This window comes from Chrysochloris asiatica, unplaced genomic scaffold (genome assembly GCF_000296735.1).
Source record: "Chrysochloris asiatica unplaced genomic scaffold, ChrAsi1.0 scaffold00089, whole genome shotgun sequence".
NCBI classification, from domain to species: domain Eukaryota; kingdom Metazoa; phylum Chordata; class Mammalia; order Afrosoricida; family Chrysochloridae; genus Chrysochloris; species Chrysochloris asiatica.
This window is the reverse complement of record NW_006408607.1, coordinates 4879488-4899563: the sequence shown is the minus strand read 5'-3', so window position 1 is coordinate 4899563 and position 20076 is coordinate 4879488. Positions and strand designations below refer to the sequence as shown.

At 42.9% G+C, this 20076-nt stretch overlaps 1 protein-coding gene across 1 annotated transcript in view; it reads left to right on the top strand.

The window, feature by feature from the left end:
• Positions 1 to 20076, top strand: part of CCDC149 (coiled-coil domain containing 149) — a 196280-nt gene that overhangs the window by 160145 nt on the left and 16059 nt on the right. Inside the window, exons 10-11 of the mRNA XM_006866314.1 lie at positions 7011 to 7087; positions 17040 to 17156. Of these exons, the coding sequence (XP_006866376.1) occupies positions 7011 to 7087; positions 17040 to 17156 (194 nt within the window). The remainder of the gene's footprint in view (positions 1 to 7010; positions 7088 to 17039; positions 17157 to 20076) is intronic.

Genomic DNA, 20076 nt, shown 5'->3' with positions numbered 1-20076 from the left:
CATGTTTAAAGGTTTCTCTGAGATCAGTGGATGCCTGCAGACAAGTTCTCTCAGGAATACACCACTTCCTTAGTCTTATTAGGGTGCTTTCAAAAACAAGATGCTGGGGGTGGGGAATGATTTAGAGGTCAGGGCTGACATCACATTTTTAACAAAACTCAAGTGGGTATCTTCACAAATCATTAAAGCTTAGCAACAAGTTTTCAGGTGTGCTGCCTCATAAAGCAACTGTTTTTAGATGGATTCAGTCTTCTAAGGAAGGTCATGAAGATCTCAAAGATAAGCCAACAAAGAGAAGCTCATCAACCTTTACAAATAAAGAAACTGTGGCTGAAGCTCAGATACTGGTGTTAGAAGACCATAGAATTACTATTGATTCAATCGCCACTGGAGTTGGGATTTCACATGGTTCGAGATTTTCAATTTGAAGTGAACAATTTGGCCTTGACAAGCTTTTGGCTTGAAGTCAGCTAGCTCAAAGAGTTGATCTTTCTTTCTGTCAGAAAGATGATTTTATGGAATGGATCATAACCTGTGATATAACCTGTTCATTCTTCTAGGATAGCAAGAGCTGTCCTACAAATGTCTCTTTGGAAAACCTTACCCCACCCACCCTAAAACTCTAATCTTATCGATTCAGACTTCTTTCTGTTCCCCCAATTCAAAGAACATTTAAAAAGCATGATTTGTATCTCCCAAGAGTACCAAGATTGCTATTTTGATGTGGTACAAATTGAAGCACACAGAATTCTTTGGGGAAGGGTTTCAGAGATGGAAACACTGCCTTCAGACGTGCATAGACCTAGATGGAGAATATGTTGAGAAGCAATAACTTCACCTCTTGTTTAATAAAGGTTTCCATGATTTTGTTGCAATCCCTTTTGACTTACCCTTAACAAAAAGCACAAACAGCAAAAGACAAAGTAAAGGAATTGGATCTAATAAAATTTAAAAACTCTTTGCTCATCCAAGGGGTTGACCAAAAAAAAAAAGACAAGCTGCTGACACTGGGAGGCTATCATCAGAAACCATGTATTTGACAAGGATCTAATAACCAAAAAATATGTAAAACTTCTACAACGTAACCACAAAAAGACAATCCAATTATAAAACGGGCAAGAGACTTGAGACATTCCACCAAAGAGGGCTTCCAAGTGGCCACCAAACACCTGAAAAGCTGCTCAGCATTATAGAAATGTGCATCAAAACCATAGTGCGTTGCCATTTCATTTTGTTAGAATGGCTCAGATTTTAAAAACACAAACAAATGTTGGCAAGGATGGGGAGAACTTGGAAATCTTGTCCGTTACAATGAGAATACAAAATGGTACCGCCATGTGGGGAAGTGGTGTGCTGGTTTCCTCCAAAAACTAAAAATAGAGCTACAGATGACCCAGCAATCCCCGTCCCAGGGATACAGCTTTTTAGAGGTATACAACTCTTAGTTTATAGTGCCTGAGAGTCTTAAAAGCTTTTAAGCAGCTATCCAAAGTACAACCATTGGTCTCTAGCCAGCTGGAAGGAACCCTGATTAGCATAGCAGATTACGAGCAGGGTTGCTAACTGCAAGGTCAGTGGATTGAATCTACCAATTGCTCTATGGGACAAAGATGAGACTTTCTACTCCCATAAAAATTTGCAGCCTCAGAAACCCTGTATACTGTTGCTGTGAGTTCAGATGAACTCTGTGGCACGCCGCCGCTGCCACCACCACCACCACCACCACCTCCACCGCCACTGCCTCCACTGCCACCGCCTCCACCGCCTCCACCGCCACCACCGCCTCCACCGCCACCGCCACCGCCAGTCACCTAGAGCAATAGAAGAAGGAACATCAGGAATAAGGCTGTGGAAAGTGTGATTAGTTGCCTACATGAATAACTGTCTCCTTTGCTTTGAGACCTGATAAACTGGATGGTGCCTGGTTACCGTTACTGAACTTTTTTTTTTTTTTTTTAATGTTTTATTGTGAATTATGTGATAATTTACATGGGAGAACATTAGCTTTACATTCATCCTATTGATTATTGTTTCATTGCAATGGTTACAATCCCCTCCATGCATCATCAACCAACCAAAGGGTATATACCCTGCCCTTCCCCCTAGTCATCAGCACACAGCCCTCTTCCTCTCTGAGTCTAGAGTCCACTGCGGCTCCATTTCTCCATGTTGTCATCTCTGCCTCCATCTCTGGCATCACTGCTTCTCTGGGTAGGGTCTTGCACTCTGCTCTTCTTCCTTGATAGTCCCAGGGACCTCCGCTCCTGGACTGCAAAGTCAATCACTCCCTGCCTTTTGCTACAAAATCTCTACTTTTACATTTGCAACATTCACAATCAGTCCTGATAGCAATTATTCACCATTGTACCACAAGGAACCTATCCCCATCTCCTTTCATTACCCTGCCCAGACAGATTGAATACTACTCAGTGGAGATTTTACCTTCCTCTGCTCTCTGTGGATCTAGGCTCCCTCTTGAAAGCTTGTAAGCCAGTCACTTCTTGCCTTTGTAGCATTTTGGGTAGCCAATGTCCAAGTTGACCATCCCTGTCTACTTTGTGTATGGAGGGGGTAGGAATGATCCTCACTGTAAAGATTTGTTCCCTCTTTTGAGCTACTGCATCCATAGATGTAGGTCAGGTTCGTCAAATTGTGTCAGATTACTCTTTTCTTCCTCTTCTTTCTTCTTCTAGTTGAGCGCTGATCATCCAGCCATTGAAGCCAGGTCAAGTGGGTATTATCTGCAAGTTTGTGTGTTCTTATGGAACAGATAATCTGCAGATAATTTCTGAGGTGGAAATTTCCACCTCAGAAGATTCTGGATGTGGTTCAGGATTCCACCTATATTCTTATGTAATGCAGATGCTCCGCAGGAAGCCTCCTTCACTGGGCACGTTGTAGCCCCATTTTAGGTATTCCAATCAGTTATAGGCAGAAGATGGACTTACAAGCTTTCTATGGTGATATTTCTGGCTATTCCTGTCTCTCCCCATCAAGTGTCTATTTTATAATGGTATGCCAGGGAAACTAAGTTTCAAAAGACAGCCAAGCATCTTAACATTATTTCCCCTCTTTTCCCCATTCAACCATGTCTCAATCCCTGTATCCCAGAGCACTGTTGTTCCAAGGTTGTACATACATCATTCTTTACCTCTGTCCCACTTAGCCCATGCAAACGTGCCTAATTGTTTTCCCATCCACTTTGTTCTTCCATTACCCTCCCCCTTCTTGTGTATTGCCCTCCTCCCTAGCACCCAAACTATCCTGTGTCTATTCCCTACCCTGTGCTCTACCTTCCCCTCTCCCCTTCACCTCACCCCCTACATCCCGGTAACCTAAAAAGAATCCCCACCCCTGCTTTCATATGGGTTCTTTTTCTTAGTCTTTTACAGTAGTGGTCCTATGCAGTATTTCTCCTTTTGTGACTAACTAATTTCTTTCAATATAATGTCCTCAAGCTTCATCCATGTTTTGCAGTGGCTTGCAGCTTCCTTGTTATTCTTCAAGGTAGCATAATATTCCATTGTGTGTATGTACCACAGTTTGTTTATCTATTCTTCAGCTGATGGACAGTTAGGCTGTCTCCATCTTTTTGCTATTGTAAATAGTGCTGCTGTGAACATTGGTGTGCATATATCTACTCATGTTATGGCTCGTATTTCTTGTGAGTAATTACCAAGAGAGGAATTTCTGGATCATAAGGTTTTCTATTTCCAACCTTCTGAGGAAGCACTGTATTGCTTTTCAGAGAGATTGGACCATTTTGCAATCCCACCAGCAATGCAGGAGTGTCCCAGTCTCTCCACATCCTCGCCACCATTTATTGTCCCCTACTTTTTTGATGTTTGCTGTTATTGCTGGTGTGAGATGGTATCTCATTGTTGTTTTGACGTTACTCAATGTTTTGATAAAAGATTCCAGGGAAAAATCCTGATCAAAATGGGGAAAACAGAACAGAATTTCAAATCCTCACGGACTTTTGACTCTCTGGAGACCTGGAGGGTGGGCACACCCCTGAAACTATTGCCTCGACATAATCTTTAAACTTTCAACCAGAAATATTCCCTGAAATCATCTTAAAACCAAACAGTATTTTAGCTTACTAGTGAAAAAGATGTGTCTTGAGCATTTGGCTCATTTCAAAACTGTCTGTATAGGATGTTATTGTTAAGTGCTGTCTAGCTGATTCCAACCCATATCAACCCTGTATAGGGTTTCGGAGGAGCAGCTCATGAGCTTGAACCTCTGACCTTGCAGTTCAAATGTCTTTCGAGTCTGGCACATTAGCCCACAGCACCACACCAGGGCTCTCTAGTTGCAGGATAATGTGTTGGACCACAAGGTCAGTTTGAGCCACAAGGTCAACAATTCAAATCCACCAGTCAGTCCTTGGAAACCCTATTCAGGGTCACTATGAGTTGGAACTGACTGGATGGCACTTAACAACAACAAAAACACGGGGTCAAACTGACAACAACTGAGAAGAATTAGATAGGCACCTTAGGTGACAGTGAACTTACGTTAATGGGATGGGGAACAACTTAGAAAAGAAGGGTAAGTGGTTGCACAATCTGAAGAATGTAATCTGTGCAACCGAATTGTACATGTAGCAATAAAAAAAAAAAAAAAAGGAAAGAAAAAGCCATCAACTGAAATGCTGTGATCACATCTCAAATCTCTCTGCTGCTGAAAAGGGAGCTTAGATCAGAAGGTCTGAGCAAAACATGGAAAAATGGTGTTTATTGAAGGGCCAGGGACATTAAAGCAGAATAGACCCAACAAACAGAGTGAAAATTAAAAGTAATTGATAAAGACTATGCAGAATTTCAAACATAAGGAAAGGCTGAGAAGAAAAGCTCAAAGTACTTAAATGAAGACAGTAATGTCAAAGCATTTTCTGTGAACCCAAAGGGAATATCAATTAAGAGACTGCAAGTCAATTCAGGTAAAATGAGAATGAATCCGAAGCCAGATATATATGTGCAATTTATACATATTCATGTCCCCAGCTATCTCTGGAACATAAAGAGAGGTAGGAGAACAATTCTGGTGTTCTGATTCCTCCCACTGAAAGGAATCAAAACTTTGCTATTAAGGTGATTTCACATCATTTTAGCACACCAGTGCCAAGGAACCCCCCCCCCCCCATTTCCAGACTAATGGAAAGTGACTGAAGTTAGAGATGACTATCAAATCATTTCCCAACTATGTTAAATTTTGTGTAGTGTGAAAGGAGGGAAGTTTGTGCCTGCGTTGATGTCAATTTATGTATTTAGACCAAGTTTGGCTTCCAAGCAAACAGTATGATCTTTTCTACCACACATTTCAGAACATATATATCACAGTGGGTAGTGCCCTTCCAAATGGTCACCTTGGAAAGTAATATAATTATGCTAATGATTCTGCAATTACTGAAAACTCTCTTTAATTTTTTTATTCTCTCCATAGATAATTATAGGTCACGAAAAAAAAGAGAAGTGTTTATTTAATCACCCATATTTATTGACTGTCTGTGACATACCAGGCATTGTGCTCTGTTGTTGTTGTTGTTAAATGCTGTTGAGTTGGTTCCAACCCATAGCGACCCTGGATAGCGTTTCCAAGGAACGGCTGGTGAGCTTGATCCACTGATTTTGTGGTTCAAACAACTTTGCAGTCCAGCACATTAACCCACAGTGCCACACTAGGCCTCTTAAGCATTGTGCTGGATGTCAGTAGATGGACAGCAGCAAAACATAGGTTGGATTTAATAAGCTAGATCTTACTGTTTTAATGACCCAGAGCAATATTAACAAGCATATTCTGCCACCTTATTTTTATTTCCAACTCTATATTTAAAAAACTCTGATCCACCCTCAAAGAATCAAGGTGTGTTACTTCAAAGGCTATTCAGAATTAACTACCATCTTGAACAATGAGCAGTTCCCAAAGAGAAATTCCATCTGATATTCTGGGCATGGAATAACTGGTTAGCTACCCAGGGGGACTGCTTTACAGAGAGGGAATACTCACCTGAATGGCAACAGTTGAAAAAAGTTGTCACCACTTTACTTTGTATTTTTATATATACTTTCAATAGCTGTTGTTATGTGCCATGGAGTCACTTCCGACTCATAGTGACCCTGTACAGGGTTTCTGAGGCTGTAAATCTTTACGGGAGCAGAAAGCCTCATCTTTCTCCCGCAGAACAGCTGTTAGTTTCGAACTGCTGACCTTGCAGTTCACAGCCCGATTTGTAACCACTACACTACTTTCAATAGAGTACATATTATTTACACATGTACACAATTTTAGCATTTGTCTTAAATCCCCAGACATTTTCCTCCTGTTGGTGTACTAGTGAAAGAGCTCTGGTGGCACAATGGTTAAGTCATCAGTTCTAGATGGGAGAAGCCGTTCAGTCTGCTCTGTTGTTGTGTGCCGTTGAGTGATTTGGACTTGTAATGACCCTATAAGACAGAGTAGATCTGCCCCCTGAGGACTGCCTGGGTTGAATGCTTCCCTGGAGCAGACCACCAGGTCTTTGATCCTACAGAGTGGCTGGTAGATTCTAATTGACAGCCTTGTAGTCAGCCACTGAACCTTTTGCCATTGCACATTCAAGAATTCTAACCATAAAGATTGCAGAAAAAACAAAAAACCCATTGAGACAGTTCTCCTCTCACCTGGGGTCATTGTGAGTCGGGATCAACTGCACAGCACCCAACAACAGGATCCCCTTGAGTTTCTCAGGCAGCCTCCTTATATCCCCGAGAGGTGACAAAACTTGCACTAAACCCATTGCCTCCCGGTCGATTCTGACTCATTGCGACCTTATAGGGCAGATTTACCGAGGTTATTAATCTTGGCGCATTTGACCTCATCTTTCTCCTGTGGAGTGGGTAAGGGGGTTTGAACCACCAACCTCACGGTTAGCAGCTTGATGCTTAACTCATGGCACCACCAGGGCTCCTTGAGAGCTGACAGGGCACTGATTCATCTATCTCTTGTTGTTTATCTTCCTTTCCCAGGATCCTAGGGAATCGTGTGGCTGAACTGGAGAAAAAACTAAGAACTCTGGAAGTTTCTGGTTTGTGGAGCCTTCCAGGTAAGCAGAACTTCACATACATTGTTTTCCTTTCTTAAAGAAAAGCTGCTCTCACGTACTTTGAACAGAAGAGCGCTCGTTTTCAATGCCCTTTTATGTGAACATACCGTAGCTGAGAAATCGACAAGTGCTTGCAACCGTCTTTTGAGAGGAGGAATTAAAAACTCCATCAGGACTCAAGTTCTTGTCTGTGTAACTGTGAGGTTCCGTTCACCTCAGTTCGGAAATGCTCATTGTATGCATCTGTTTAACATTTTTTTATATATAACTTTTGTGAACATAATGAATTGTTTCATCCCTTCCTTCCTCCTGTTCTAAAGATTTGCTCAATTTAATCACCAGTCCCAAAAAATGAATATGAAAACTTACAAAGATGTGTTCATTTTAACCACCAGTACTAAAAATGAATGGGAGAAACAACAATTTTTCAAACTCAACTCCCTCCCCATGGCACAAAAGCTGCTTATCTGCTTCTCTTTCCATTGTTAAAAATCAAATTTTCCTGGGGAGATCTTCAGTCAAACATGGTGAGGGGCAAGTTTGATGTTCCGCTTTAATTAGCTATATTTGTCTTGGTAAAATGCCCCCTTTGGGAGACCACTGCCAGCTCTTCTCCTTTGTCTATACACTTTTCAGAAACTTATATTTATCATTTTCCACCACCTCCTCTTTCCCTGGGAACAACGTTGTACATATATTTTTAGTTACTTAACCTTTCTGTACAAACCAGTCTCCTCTACCCTTGAATCAGAGCTCTGGCTTCGCTGTAATGTATGATAAATGCAAATTGCTGCAGGGAGGTGGGCATCAAGCCCTCTTCATGTCAGTCTGAATAGCCACCTTAGGATGGCTGGAAGTGCATTTCACAAATTGGAATTTTTAGCAGAAGATTCCTTGAACTTGGTGTCAGAGGACCCAACTGAACTAATTAATGGCAAGTACCATTTTGGGGATTTGAATGATCCGTTTTACACGAGACTCTTAAGATGCCATTAACATTTTATCTTTATTTGAAAGCCTATTTTGTTATGTCATTGAATTTCAACACGAGCCAACTTCTCATTCATTGGTACAGTCTGATGGCTATTTCTGTGGGTTTTTTTGCTGGAGTGTTTTGTTTGTTTCTTTTTTCTAAGACGGCATTGTGGGATAAAATGCCAGCCCCCGAGGTTGGTTTGAACCACAAGGTCAGTAGTTCAAATTCACCAGCCACTCCTTGAAACCCTATGCAGGGTTGCTATGAGTTGGAACCGACTGGATGGCACTTCCTAACAACAACAACACAATGACTTAGTGAAACGTCTCAATGTTTCCTCTGGTAGTGTAGTGGTCATGAATTGGGCTGTGAACTGCAAGGTCAGCAGTTTGAAACTACCATCTGTTCCATGGGAGAAAGATGAGGCTTTCTGCTCCCGTAAAAATTTACAGCCTCGGAAACCCTGTACAAGGTCTCTGTGAGTAGGAACCGACTCCACGGGACATAACCACCACCACCACCATATAAAAACACATATGTTGATTGAGTCAGTGTGTGAATGCTAACATTGCTGTTGTTTGGTCTTCCTGAGCCGGCAAATGGCAATTTGCAATTAATGATGATGTCTTTCCTTCCTTTTGCTGCCTGAAGGCCTGAGCTACAATGTTTCAGTGGGATTTGGGAGTATGTTCTATTTGAAATATATGTTTGTGTGGCTAATTTCAGTGACGCATGAATATCATCCCTGCATGTAAATAAATAGAAACCCATTTTCTCTGTATCCTTGAACTTTTCTGAGGAGAACAGCCCAGTGAAATAGAGAATTCAATTAGTACAAAGCAAATATTAAGTGATAAAATGAGCGTTGAGGGAAGTGATTGAATTTTTTGCTGGGGCCATGTTTGTTCTAATCTCTAGCTTCCACATAGCTCCAAAGTAGCAAGACAGGACAAAAAGTGGAAACTCCCCAGACCTCACACTGTTTGTGTAGTGGTGCTGAAGGATGTCAGGATGAAGCAATATGCTGTGAACATTTCCATGTGATGGAAGTAAGCAAGAAGAAGGCCAGCCTTATTCTGCCTGCTCATTGTTTCACGCGTCTCCACGTAACCGACTGAACAGAGCAGCAAGAAGAATGTTCATTTCTTCTTCCTCCTCACCCATTCCCTTGTGGGAGCCAAATCAGATCCCTGGATGGTTCTCTCATCTATTACAGATCAAGCATAACAACAATGGTGAGGAGATCACAGGACCTGGGCAGCATTTCGTTCTGTGGTGTGTAGGGTCGCTGTGACTAAGAGCCAACTCGACACCACCTAGCACCACCACCAACACTACAAATCAGGCCCACCCAGCAGTGCTGCAGAAGAAAGGCATGGCAAACTGATTCTATAAAGATTACCTGTGGAGTATAGTGCTACTTTCTAACACAGTGGGTTGCTTTGAGTCCTAATCAACTCACATTGATGGGTTTGGGTCTTGGTATACTATTGTTGTTGTTAAGCACTGTAGAGTCAGGTCTGACTCATAGCTACCCTGTATAGGATTTTTGAGGTGCATTTGGTGGGCTTGAACTGTTGATCTTGTGGTTCAAAGTTGGGTGCTTATCCTATAGCTCTCTCTATATACATATATACCATTGATCCTTGAACAACACAGGTTGAGACTGCATGCATCTACATCCATGTGGATTTTTTCCCTTTTGCTGTAGTGATGAGCTCAAGTGCTGCGGGCATCCACTTAAAATGCTATGTGAGCAGTTGGTCTCTCTGGTAAATTGCATATCAAAATAAAACGTGACCACTCACGGTTCTTGAGTATTTATGTTGGGTACCAGGAGACCCACACCAAGGTGTCACTAGTGATGCTGGAAGCGCTCCCAAGAAGCAGACAAAAGCCATGACATTACAAGAAACAAGTTGAATATCTTGTTATGTACCAAGGCCTGCAGCTGCCAATTGCTGCCTGCCATTTCTGGATAAATGAGTCAGAACCGACTTGACAGCACCCAACAACAACAATTTTTTTTAACATAGATTTTGTGAATTCAGGGCCATTCTAGATATGACCTCTCACCCACTCTAGGAATCTACAGTCCAAACAGGGAAGTAAGATAGATACACATGAAGCAGTGTGAGGAACTGCCGAATGGCACATAACAGAAATAAATGAGTGATAAAGACCTTAGTGTATAAGAAAATGAGAATCAAATGTTAGCCATTGGGTAAGACCCTTTGCCCATGCCAGTGGCAGGCATTGTCAATCAATCTCAAAGTTCATCCTTACTGATGTCAGGCACAGATTCAGAATCATCCACACTGGCTTCTCAGCAAACCACCTCTTTACTGTAAGGCAGAATGACTGCTGGATTCTGAACTTGCTATGATGTTTCTCTGACTTTCCCTTCCACCCTCCTCACTGTCTTTGTCAACAGTAGATAGATCTTGATGTTGGTTTCAAGAATTGGGGCAACAATGCCATCTTGCTGGGACGTAGACAGAAGTTAAACAAATTTAATAAATGTCAGAGCCTACATAGAGAAATCATCTTGATAGCAAAACAGAACAGGCAGAACAGGTGTAGAGTTGCAGAGAAGAAACCAGGAGAGAATGACCACCCACTCTGTCAGTCCCTTGCCTCCAGCTCTTTGCCAGCCACTGTAGGGAGAGGGATGTTTTCTAAATACGTTAAAGCACTCAAAAGGGACACGGAAGGCCACAAGGTATCTGGCAAGAGCAGAACCTGGGGATTTGATCTTTTCATCTTCCCAGATATCAACCTGAGGTGGAGAAGGAGCTGGGAAGGGCTTTCTGCAGTAGGAATCAGGAGAGCTGCGAGAAATGCTAGCTGACTGTAATGGCTTTGTTTGACCTCCATTTGTTGTCATTTGACTCTAGCTTGTGCATCACTCTTGTCCCTAATTCCCATCCTTCTGTCCTCCTATAGGAGCTCTGGTAGCATAGTGGTTAACAGTCAGGCTGCTAACCTCGAGGTCAGCAGTTCAAAACTGCCAGCCGCTCCACAGAAGAAAGATGGAGCTTTCTGTTCCCGTAATGATTTACAGCCTTGGAAACCCTACACAGGGTCTCTATGAGTCGGAACCGACTCCACGGCACATCACAACAAGTCCTTCCAAGAACCAAGATGGAACCATGAGACAGCAGATCATCAAATTAGAGCTTGGTTTGACCAACCTAGATGGAATCTGAACTTGGATACTGTTCACAAAACTAGGATTCTTCTAAGGGAACTCTTAGAATTATTTTAAAATCTTGGCATTTTATCTTAAGATCAAGAAATCATCTCCTAAAGTAGGAGTTGATGGAAGTAATGGGCAAAGTGGTGGCTTTTGTTTCCTCAACCTGCTCATTACTTGGATTTTCTTGAGAGGTTTAATGTTGTCAGAACCAGTGTTACCATGTGGGACAGTTGATGGCTGAGTGGTTGGATAGAACCAAAGAGACTTTCTGCCTTAAAGACTTCCTTCTGACCCAAAGGGCCAAGGATCTTCCTCAGGATGCCTTGGGCCACTCAACTGCATCCAGCTTTCAACTCTGACTGTAATTTGGATTCTCTAGCCACTGAGACAAAGGGAATTCACTGGTAGGGACACCTGAGGGACAGAGTGTCTTCTTACCACATTCCCTGAGGGCTGGAGAGCCACCCGCACGTCTGCTAGAGAAAGAAAGGCCAAGAAACACAGGCCTGTCCTGTCTTGAGGGAGAGGCATCTGCTATGGAATCACAGATGACCAAAACCTGGATTACCACTAATTCATCAATGTGCCTGTCTCCCGATTGTACAGCTCAAAGGCAGACCTGATTGTGTTGGCTTCATTCTCTAAGTCTCTGAGCAACATCCTGTGCTGGAGGTCAGCGGTTCCCTTTGGAAAATCTCCCCAGACTGGCCTTGAAGATTCCTGGAATTTTCCAACATGAAACAGCAGTCACTGTGTTGGGACAGAAGGTCAGGAGGGCTCTCCCTCAGGTAACAGAGAAGCCAGGGAACAAGGCCTGTTTATATGGAGCCCTGGCAGCGCAACGGTTAAGTATTCAGCTGCTAACCTTTAGGTTGGTGATTTGAAGGTACTCAGCAATTCCATGGGAGAAAGGCTTGGTGATGTGCTTTCATAAAGACTGCAGTCTAGGAAACACAATAGGGCAGTTCTACTCTCTCACATGGGGCCACTGTGAATCGAAAACCAACCCCACGGCACCTAACCACAGCACTGATGTTTGTTACTACCGCATTCCATCTGCCTGGGACACCAGCAAGCGCCTCGCCCACCAAGATGTCAGATTCCCAAGGATGCTCTACTCATTTACTAAGACATCCATCAGTTTTTTACTGTGCACCTACCATGTGCCAAGCTTTCTACTACAGTCTTGGAAATGAAAGTTAATAAGGCATGGTCTAATGGAAAGGTCTAATGGAGTTAATAAGGCATGGCCTAGTGCAATCCTGGTGTGGCGCTGTGGGTTAATGCACTGGACTAAAAGGTCGGTTTGAGCTGCAAGGTTGTTGGTTCAAGCTCACCAGTTGCTCCTCAGAAACCCTATACATACAGAGTTGCTAGATGGCATTTAACAGCAACAACAATGGGAAGATAGTACTATAAATAAATAAAAAGACATACAATGACTGACTTATGTCTGTGGTTCACCTGGTTCTTCAAGGAAAGGAACATTTCTAAACATACCATCTTGTGCTCTGCTGAACGTAGAATTTTAGAGCTTGGAGTGGCACTATAGGATAAGCACTTGACCGTAAAGTCCGCTTGAACCACAAGGTCAGTAGTTCAAACTCACCACCTGCTCTTTGGAGCAGGGTTGCAATGAATTGGAACTGACTCTGTGGCACTTAACAACAACAGTAAGGTTGGTTTGAATCACAAGGTTGGTGGTTCGAGCTCACCAGCTACTCCTTGGAAACCCTATGTTATTTTTGTTAGGTGCCACCAAGTCACTACCAACTTATAGCGACCGTATGTACAGCAGAATGAAACACTGCCCAATTCTGGGCTAACTTCAACATTGTTGCCACGCTTGAGTCCATCAATGCTGCAACCTGGCCAATCCATCTAGTTGGGTGTCTTCATCTTTTTCTCTGACCCTCCACCTTACCAAACATGATATCGTTCTCCAGCGACTGGTCCCTTCTGACAGTATGTCTGAAGTATGAGAGACGAAGTTTGGCCATCTTGGCCTCCAAGGAGCATTCTTCCAACACAGATCTGTTGGTTCTTTTGGCAGCCCATGACACTTTCAGTATTCTCTTCCAACACCATAACTCAAAAACATCAATTCTTCTATGGTCTTCCTTATTTACTGTCCAGCTTTTGCATGCATATGAGGTTATTGAAAATACCATGGCTTGGGTCAAGCGCACCTTAGTCCTCAAGCTGACATCTTTGCTCTTCAACACTTTAAAAAGGTCTTGTGCACAGATCTGCCTAATGCAATACATAGTTTGATTTCTTGACTACTGCTTCTATAAGTGTTGATAGTTGATCCAAGAAGCACAAAGTCCTTGACAACTTCAATCCTTTCTCCATTGATAAGAATGTTGTTTATTGGTCCAGTGGTGAGGATTTTTGTTTTCTTTACATTGAGATGTAATCCATACCAAAGGCTGTGCTCTTTGATATTCATCAGTAAATGTTTTAAGTCCTCTTCACTTTAGGCAAGCAAGGTTGGATCATCTGCATATCACAGGTTGTTAATGAGTCTTCTTCCAATCCTGATGCCACATTTTTCTTCATAGAACCCAGCTTCTCAGATTATTTGCTCAGCATACAGGTTTAATAAGTATGGTGAAAGAATACAACCTTGTTGTACACCTTTCTTAATTTTAAACCATTCAGTGTTCCTATGTTCTGTTCGAACAACTGCCTCTTGGTCCACATACAGATTCCTCATGAGCACAATTAAGTGTTCTGGAATACTCATACTTCACAATGTTGTCCATAGCTTGTCATGATCCACACACTCGAACGCCTTTGTCTAGTCAATAAAGCACAGGTAAACCTCTTTCTGATATTCTCTGCTTTCAGCCGAGATCCATCAGACATCAGCAATATCCCTTGTTCCATGGCCTCTTCTGAATCTGGTTTGAACCTCTGGAAGTTCTCTGTCAATGTATGCTTGCAGCCATTCCTGTATTACCTTTAGTAAAACTTTACTCTCATGGGATTTCAGAGATTGTCCAATGATTTCCACATTCCATTGGGTCACCTCTCTTTGGAATGGGTGCATATATGGATCTCTTCCAATCATTCAGCCAGATGTCGTCCAAATTTCTTGGCAGAGATGAGTGAGTGCCTCCTGTGCCACCTCACTTTCTTGAAAGATTTCAATTTTTATTCCATCAATTCCTAGTTCCTTGTTCGTTGCCAATTTATTCAGTGCACCATGGACTTCCTCCTTCAGTGTCATTGGCTCGTGATCATCTGCTACCTCTTGAAGTGGTTGAACATTAACCATTTCCTTTTGGTACAGTGACTCTGTGTATTCCTTCCATCTTCTCTTGATGCTTAATGTATCATTCAATAATTTGCCCAGAGAATCTTTCAATAACAAAAGTCAAGGCTTAATTTTTTTCTTCAGTTTCCCCAGCTTGAGAATTGCTGAGTGTGTTCTTCCTTTTTGGTTTTGGGTAGCTATGAATTGGAATCAACTCCACGGCACTTAACAACAACAACAACAACAGATCAGAACCTGGAGTCCTGGTGTGGCATTGTAGCATGAGCACTGGACTATAAACTGCCAGTTGGCGGTTCAAACTCACTGACTGCTCCTAGGAAACCTTATATAGGGTCACTGTGAGTCAGACCAACTCTACAATGGCACTTAACAATAGCAACAACAATCAGAACCAGGGTCCCTGAGGGCATAGTTGGTTGTGTATTGGGCTGCTAACCACAAGGTCAGCAGTTTGAATCCACCAGCCTCTCCATGGAAGGAATATGAATCTGTTTGCTCCCATGAAGATTTGCAGCCTTGGAAACCCTAGAGCATGTTGCTTTGATCTGGAATTGACTTGATGGCCCATAACAACAACAATCAGACCTCAGTGGTGGAATTTTTCCTTCCAATGTTCCTTATGTAGCACTGTGGGTTCATGCACCAGGCTGCAAAGCCATTTGAACTGCAAGATTGGTGGTTCAGGCTCCTCAGTTGCTCCTCAAAACCCTATACAGGGTCGCTGTAGGTCAGAATCAACTCTACAGCACTTAACAACAACAATGTTCCTTAGGCATAGCCACCATCTGTTTGTCAGTGGAAGCTTGTATGTTGCTATGATGCTGAATAAGTTTCAGTGGAGTTTACAGACTAGAACAGACTAAGAAGAAAGGCCTAGTGATTTACTTCTAAATCCAGCCAGTAGACATCTTGTGGATCACGAGAGTCTGATTTGTAGGAATGGGCAGTGTTTTGTTCCTTTATATACGGGGTCGCCCTGAGTCTCTGCTGACTTGCTGGCAGCGAGCAACAAGCAGAGTCCTACAGAGACATTTACTCATGTGGCTTCATACAACTTAGAGCGAGCCTTTCATTGTTGGCAGGTGGACCCCACTGAGAGATTCCCTTGAAGCCTGTGGACTAAAGATTGGCATCAGAGCCTCCCTATTTGACTCTCTTGACCAGCTGAGGCAGCTTCACTCTGTGTCCTGGTGTTTTATGTCCGTCTGTCAGTCTGTCAGTGCTCATTGTCTGCATGATTCTATGCTACACTTCTACCCCCTTCACCCCCATAACTTGTCACGGCCTCAAATAGAGTTTCATTCATTTTCCTTTCCTTCTTCCATTGACCTTACAAGCATTTTATTGTCCACTAGAGATTCTTTTTTTTTTTGTCTATGGATTCATCTGTTTAATATAGGAAATAACATTTTATCAATACTAGGCACCATAAAATGTAAACACAATTACTGTCATAAACCTGGATATACATTCAAGAATTTACCTCCAAGAATTGAAAGTGATTTTTATTGTAGTTACCCTGTTTGCAGATAGTGCAGAGAAAAGTTCTTCATGTTAGCACTCTGCTTGCCAAATTAGGAGAGAAGCAGATAAAATTTGAATTCTTTAAATAGTCGTAAACTAAATTATAGTAACATCCAGGTTTATCTTCCTTTCACTAGCTACATTTCTGTTACACACCTCTTCATAACAACAGCACAGTGAACGATGAAGTCAAAAAAATTTGATATACTAGAAAACAGAGTTCAGTGATACAGTTACATTCTATTTATACTAACAGTATAGTACCATGTTCTAAGTGATGGTTTCACCGTGATAATTTAGAACACCCAATTCTGCTGCTTTATCATTCAGTCTACATGATCAAGTTGAATTCAATCAGCTTGATCATCTATGGCCCTATATTCACACTCTGAAGTAATGGTTTCAGTGGATGATATTTATGATATCTTACACGAATCCATCCATTTCATCTTTACAACGGCCTCTTAGGTGCATGTCATTTTTCTTCCTTATTTTACAAATAAGGAATCGGGAGTCTCAGAGAGGTTTAGTGACTTGCCCAAGGTCACCCAGCTTGCAAGTGATGGCATCTAGAGCATAAACACCCTAGTATGGTTCCAAACCCGTACTCCTACACAGTCTGCTTTTGGTATTATTGCCTCCACCAGATAGAAGCCACTTCATTTTCTATCAACACAGCAGGCTTCCCTTTAATGGTGATATCTGAGGGCACCCAAGTCCCAACAAGACTCGCAGAAGTGAGCCAAGGTCTTTGGTCATAGACAGACAGACAGACATCTCTGGACTCTCATTGCTCTGTCCACATGGTACACAGAGGGTCTGTTAGCCAGTTTCCTTCCACAGCTTTACTCCCACATGGAGAAGTTCAGAGTTGACCCAAACCACCCAAGTGTATTGTGTGCAAGTAAATGCAGGCACAACTCCACAGATGACATATTCTGTCCATCGCCCACCCCCTTTTCTGTGACAGGAGGCAAGGACACCATACTGTTCAGTGAGCCCACTCTTCCCACCATCCAGGGATCAAGAGCCCCACTGCTGAAGTTCATGGAGCAGCCCACCCAGAGCCCAGCGAACCCCACGAGTGGTAAGCACACCTCCGTCTCACCTTTTTTTGCCTAGCACATGCCTAGCACATGTTTTCTCCCCTTCCTGCAGCTTCTGTGGCATCGTTGGGTCACCATACATTGCCTCTTCTTGCTTGCCTGAGTATGGCTGGCTTTGAGGTTCCAGAAGAAGAATACATGTCCTTACAGTCTTGGCATGAGACTCATGAGTCCAACAGCTTGGACCAGATATCAGCCCCATGTCTCACTGACTGCGACAACATGGGCTTGAGCCTCGGGGTCCTCACCTGTCAAGGGGCGACATGATGGGGCCAATTTCAGTGAAAGCTGAGCACATTGGCAGGCACATGGTGAGGGCTGAGAGTGACTCAGAGCTTCTCTACTGCCAAGAAAACAGCTTCTCAGGGCAGAGTGTTTGAAGAGGACCAAAAAACCATCTAATGTTCCAGATAAGTCAAAGGTGTGAGAGTCCGATTCCTCTCATGTGGTTGCCTTATTTCTCCAACAAAAACACCCTTCATGTCTTTCTAAGTTTTGCTTGTCTTCTACTCCACCCTTCCAACTTCCAAGATGGTGCCCAGTGATCTTCATCTCCTGGTATTCTTTCCCTTGGATATTTCTTTCCCGCAATGCACCATGCTTAGTCGGTGTGACTAATGGATATGACATGGTCATGGTGATTCACCATGGAGTCAGTTCCAACTCATAGTGACCCTGCATAGGATTTCTGAGGCTGTAAATCTTTACAGGAGCAGAAAGCTTCATCTTTCTCCCACAGAGTGGCTGGTAGTTTTGAACTGCTGACCTTGAGGTTCGCAGCCCAACTCGAAACCACTATGCTACCAGAGCTCTTTAATAGATAAGACGTCAACAATGGCATTTGTCTTTCCAAGCTAGACCATAGCAGATCTTGCTTTTCTCTCTTGGGTGATTCATTCTAGAGGAAGCCAGCTGCCAAGACATGAGAATATTCAAGCATCCCTGTGTGCTCTTCATGTGATATGAATTTAAATTCTCCAGCCATCAACCATACAGAGTGAATGATCTTGGAAACACATTGCTTACTATCTTGGAAACTGGTTTATTATCTTGTAAACTTGTACATTTCTTCTCCATGTTCTTTTGTTCAGAGGCATGTTTTCAACTCTCTCTATCCAAACACTCTCAAAATATTTGTTCCCACAAACATCAGATCCTCGTTACCTGGCTGACAGGGCTCTCCTCTGGCTTGCTCACCTCCCAAGCGCTCCTTGCTTCAGTCTGTATTTACACTTTTTCTAGAGGATGAAGCTTCTAGAGCCCTGTTTCCTATCCTGCTCAAAAATCCCCTGTGACTTCCAGCTGTCTTCCATTTAAAGTCTCAATTCCATATATTAGCCTGTTACTGTTTAGTGCCATCTAATCTGTTCCAACTCATAGCGACCCTGTATAGGGTTTCTGAGGAGTGGTTGGTGGATTTGAACCTCTGACTTGCAGTTCAAACCAATCTTGCTATCCAGGGCTTATTCTACAGTGCCACACCAGGACTTCATAGACTGGTCTAGTGCTCTAATTATCTGTTTTTATCCAATTGGACTAATCAGCTGCATCAGTTAGCTATTATTACGTAACAGCGCCTTCTCCTGTCCCCTTACTCCCACCCCCCCAAAATATCCTTGTAACTTAAAGCAACAGCTATGTGTTATTTATCGTAAGTCTTTGGTCCGATGGGTGGGTCTGCTAGTCTGAGCTAGGTGCAGCAAGGCTCACTCAGGCATTGGCACAGCTAGAAAGTGATAGAGCCAGATTCAAAGGTGGGTCATTGGGCAGCAGAGCCCAAGATCTTCTCCACTGTGATAAAACAATTGCCCTGTGAGAATAGACTTCTCCCAAGTGCACTGAAAGGATCAGGCCTGTGGAAACAGATAAACAGGGCTCCACTCTGGGCTATCTTTCCAAAGAACTGTCTTGAGGCCCATTCAAGTCTTTGACCATAGTGCATGGAATAGTAAGAATAGAAACTATAACGTGTCTAGGGTTGCAAAAGAAAGGTTCTCTAAGCACATGGGGTAGGAATTTCTGGCGAGAGCCCCTGACTCTGGTGGATTCCACACTGGCCAGCAAGCCCATGGCTGTTAGCAAGGCTGGCTTGTAACCCACCATGGCTCACTGTGCAGTTTGGAATGCGTCTTGATTGGTGTGCCAATACCCAGAGTCCATAGGGAGATCTGGCGTCTGTGTACACCTGCCCTCACTGGATCTGCTAAACTGAAGTGGAGCCTGTGCCTGGCTTGATTTTCTCAAGGGTGGCTTAAGTAGCAGCCTGGTTTCAAATGATGGCTTCCAGAGTTCCACCATCAGCTCCCATTGTTCCAACTATCCTTTGCCAGTGCTGGGTGGTAACGAGGAAGCAATTATGTAGCGGCTGGAATGGCCTCATCACTATTGTGTCTCTGATTAGTTCCAATAGAAAGCAGCTCTTACTCAGTAGGACAAAGTCCATCAGAGACCAGCTAACAAAGGAAGACGAGTCTGGGAGCCCGTGGCAGGGAAAGAAGGAGGTGCGTTTGTGGGGAACTGGTGATCTTTTCCACAAAGAGCTCCTGCTTCTTCATCTTTTAGAGGAAATTCTCTTTTCCTTCCACACTATTTGTATCGTCATGCATTTGTAGCAGTCGAACACCTCATCACTATTGAGATAAGTATGTATGTTACTAACAATAACTATTACTGATAATTCTATTTGATAAAGCAACACTGAATAATTACTACGATTCATAATAATATTTTCCTGCTATTGGTTAGTTCAGGAATCTTTTATCGAAGTGACAGTCATATGTGTCTGTTTTCAAAGGAAAATGAAACTCCCGCAGATTAAGAGCTTATCCAGGGAGAACAAACAAGATGGCGGATCGGGTGGACGTATAGCAGAGAGCTCCGCCAACAACAACACAGAATACC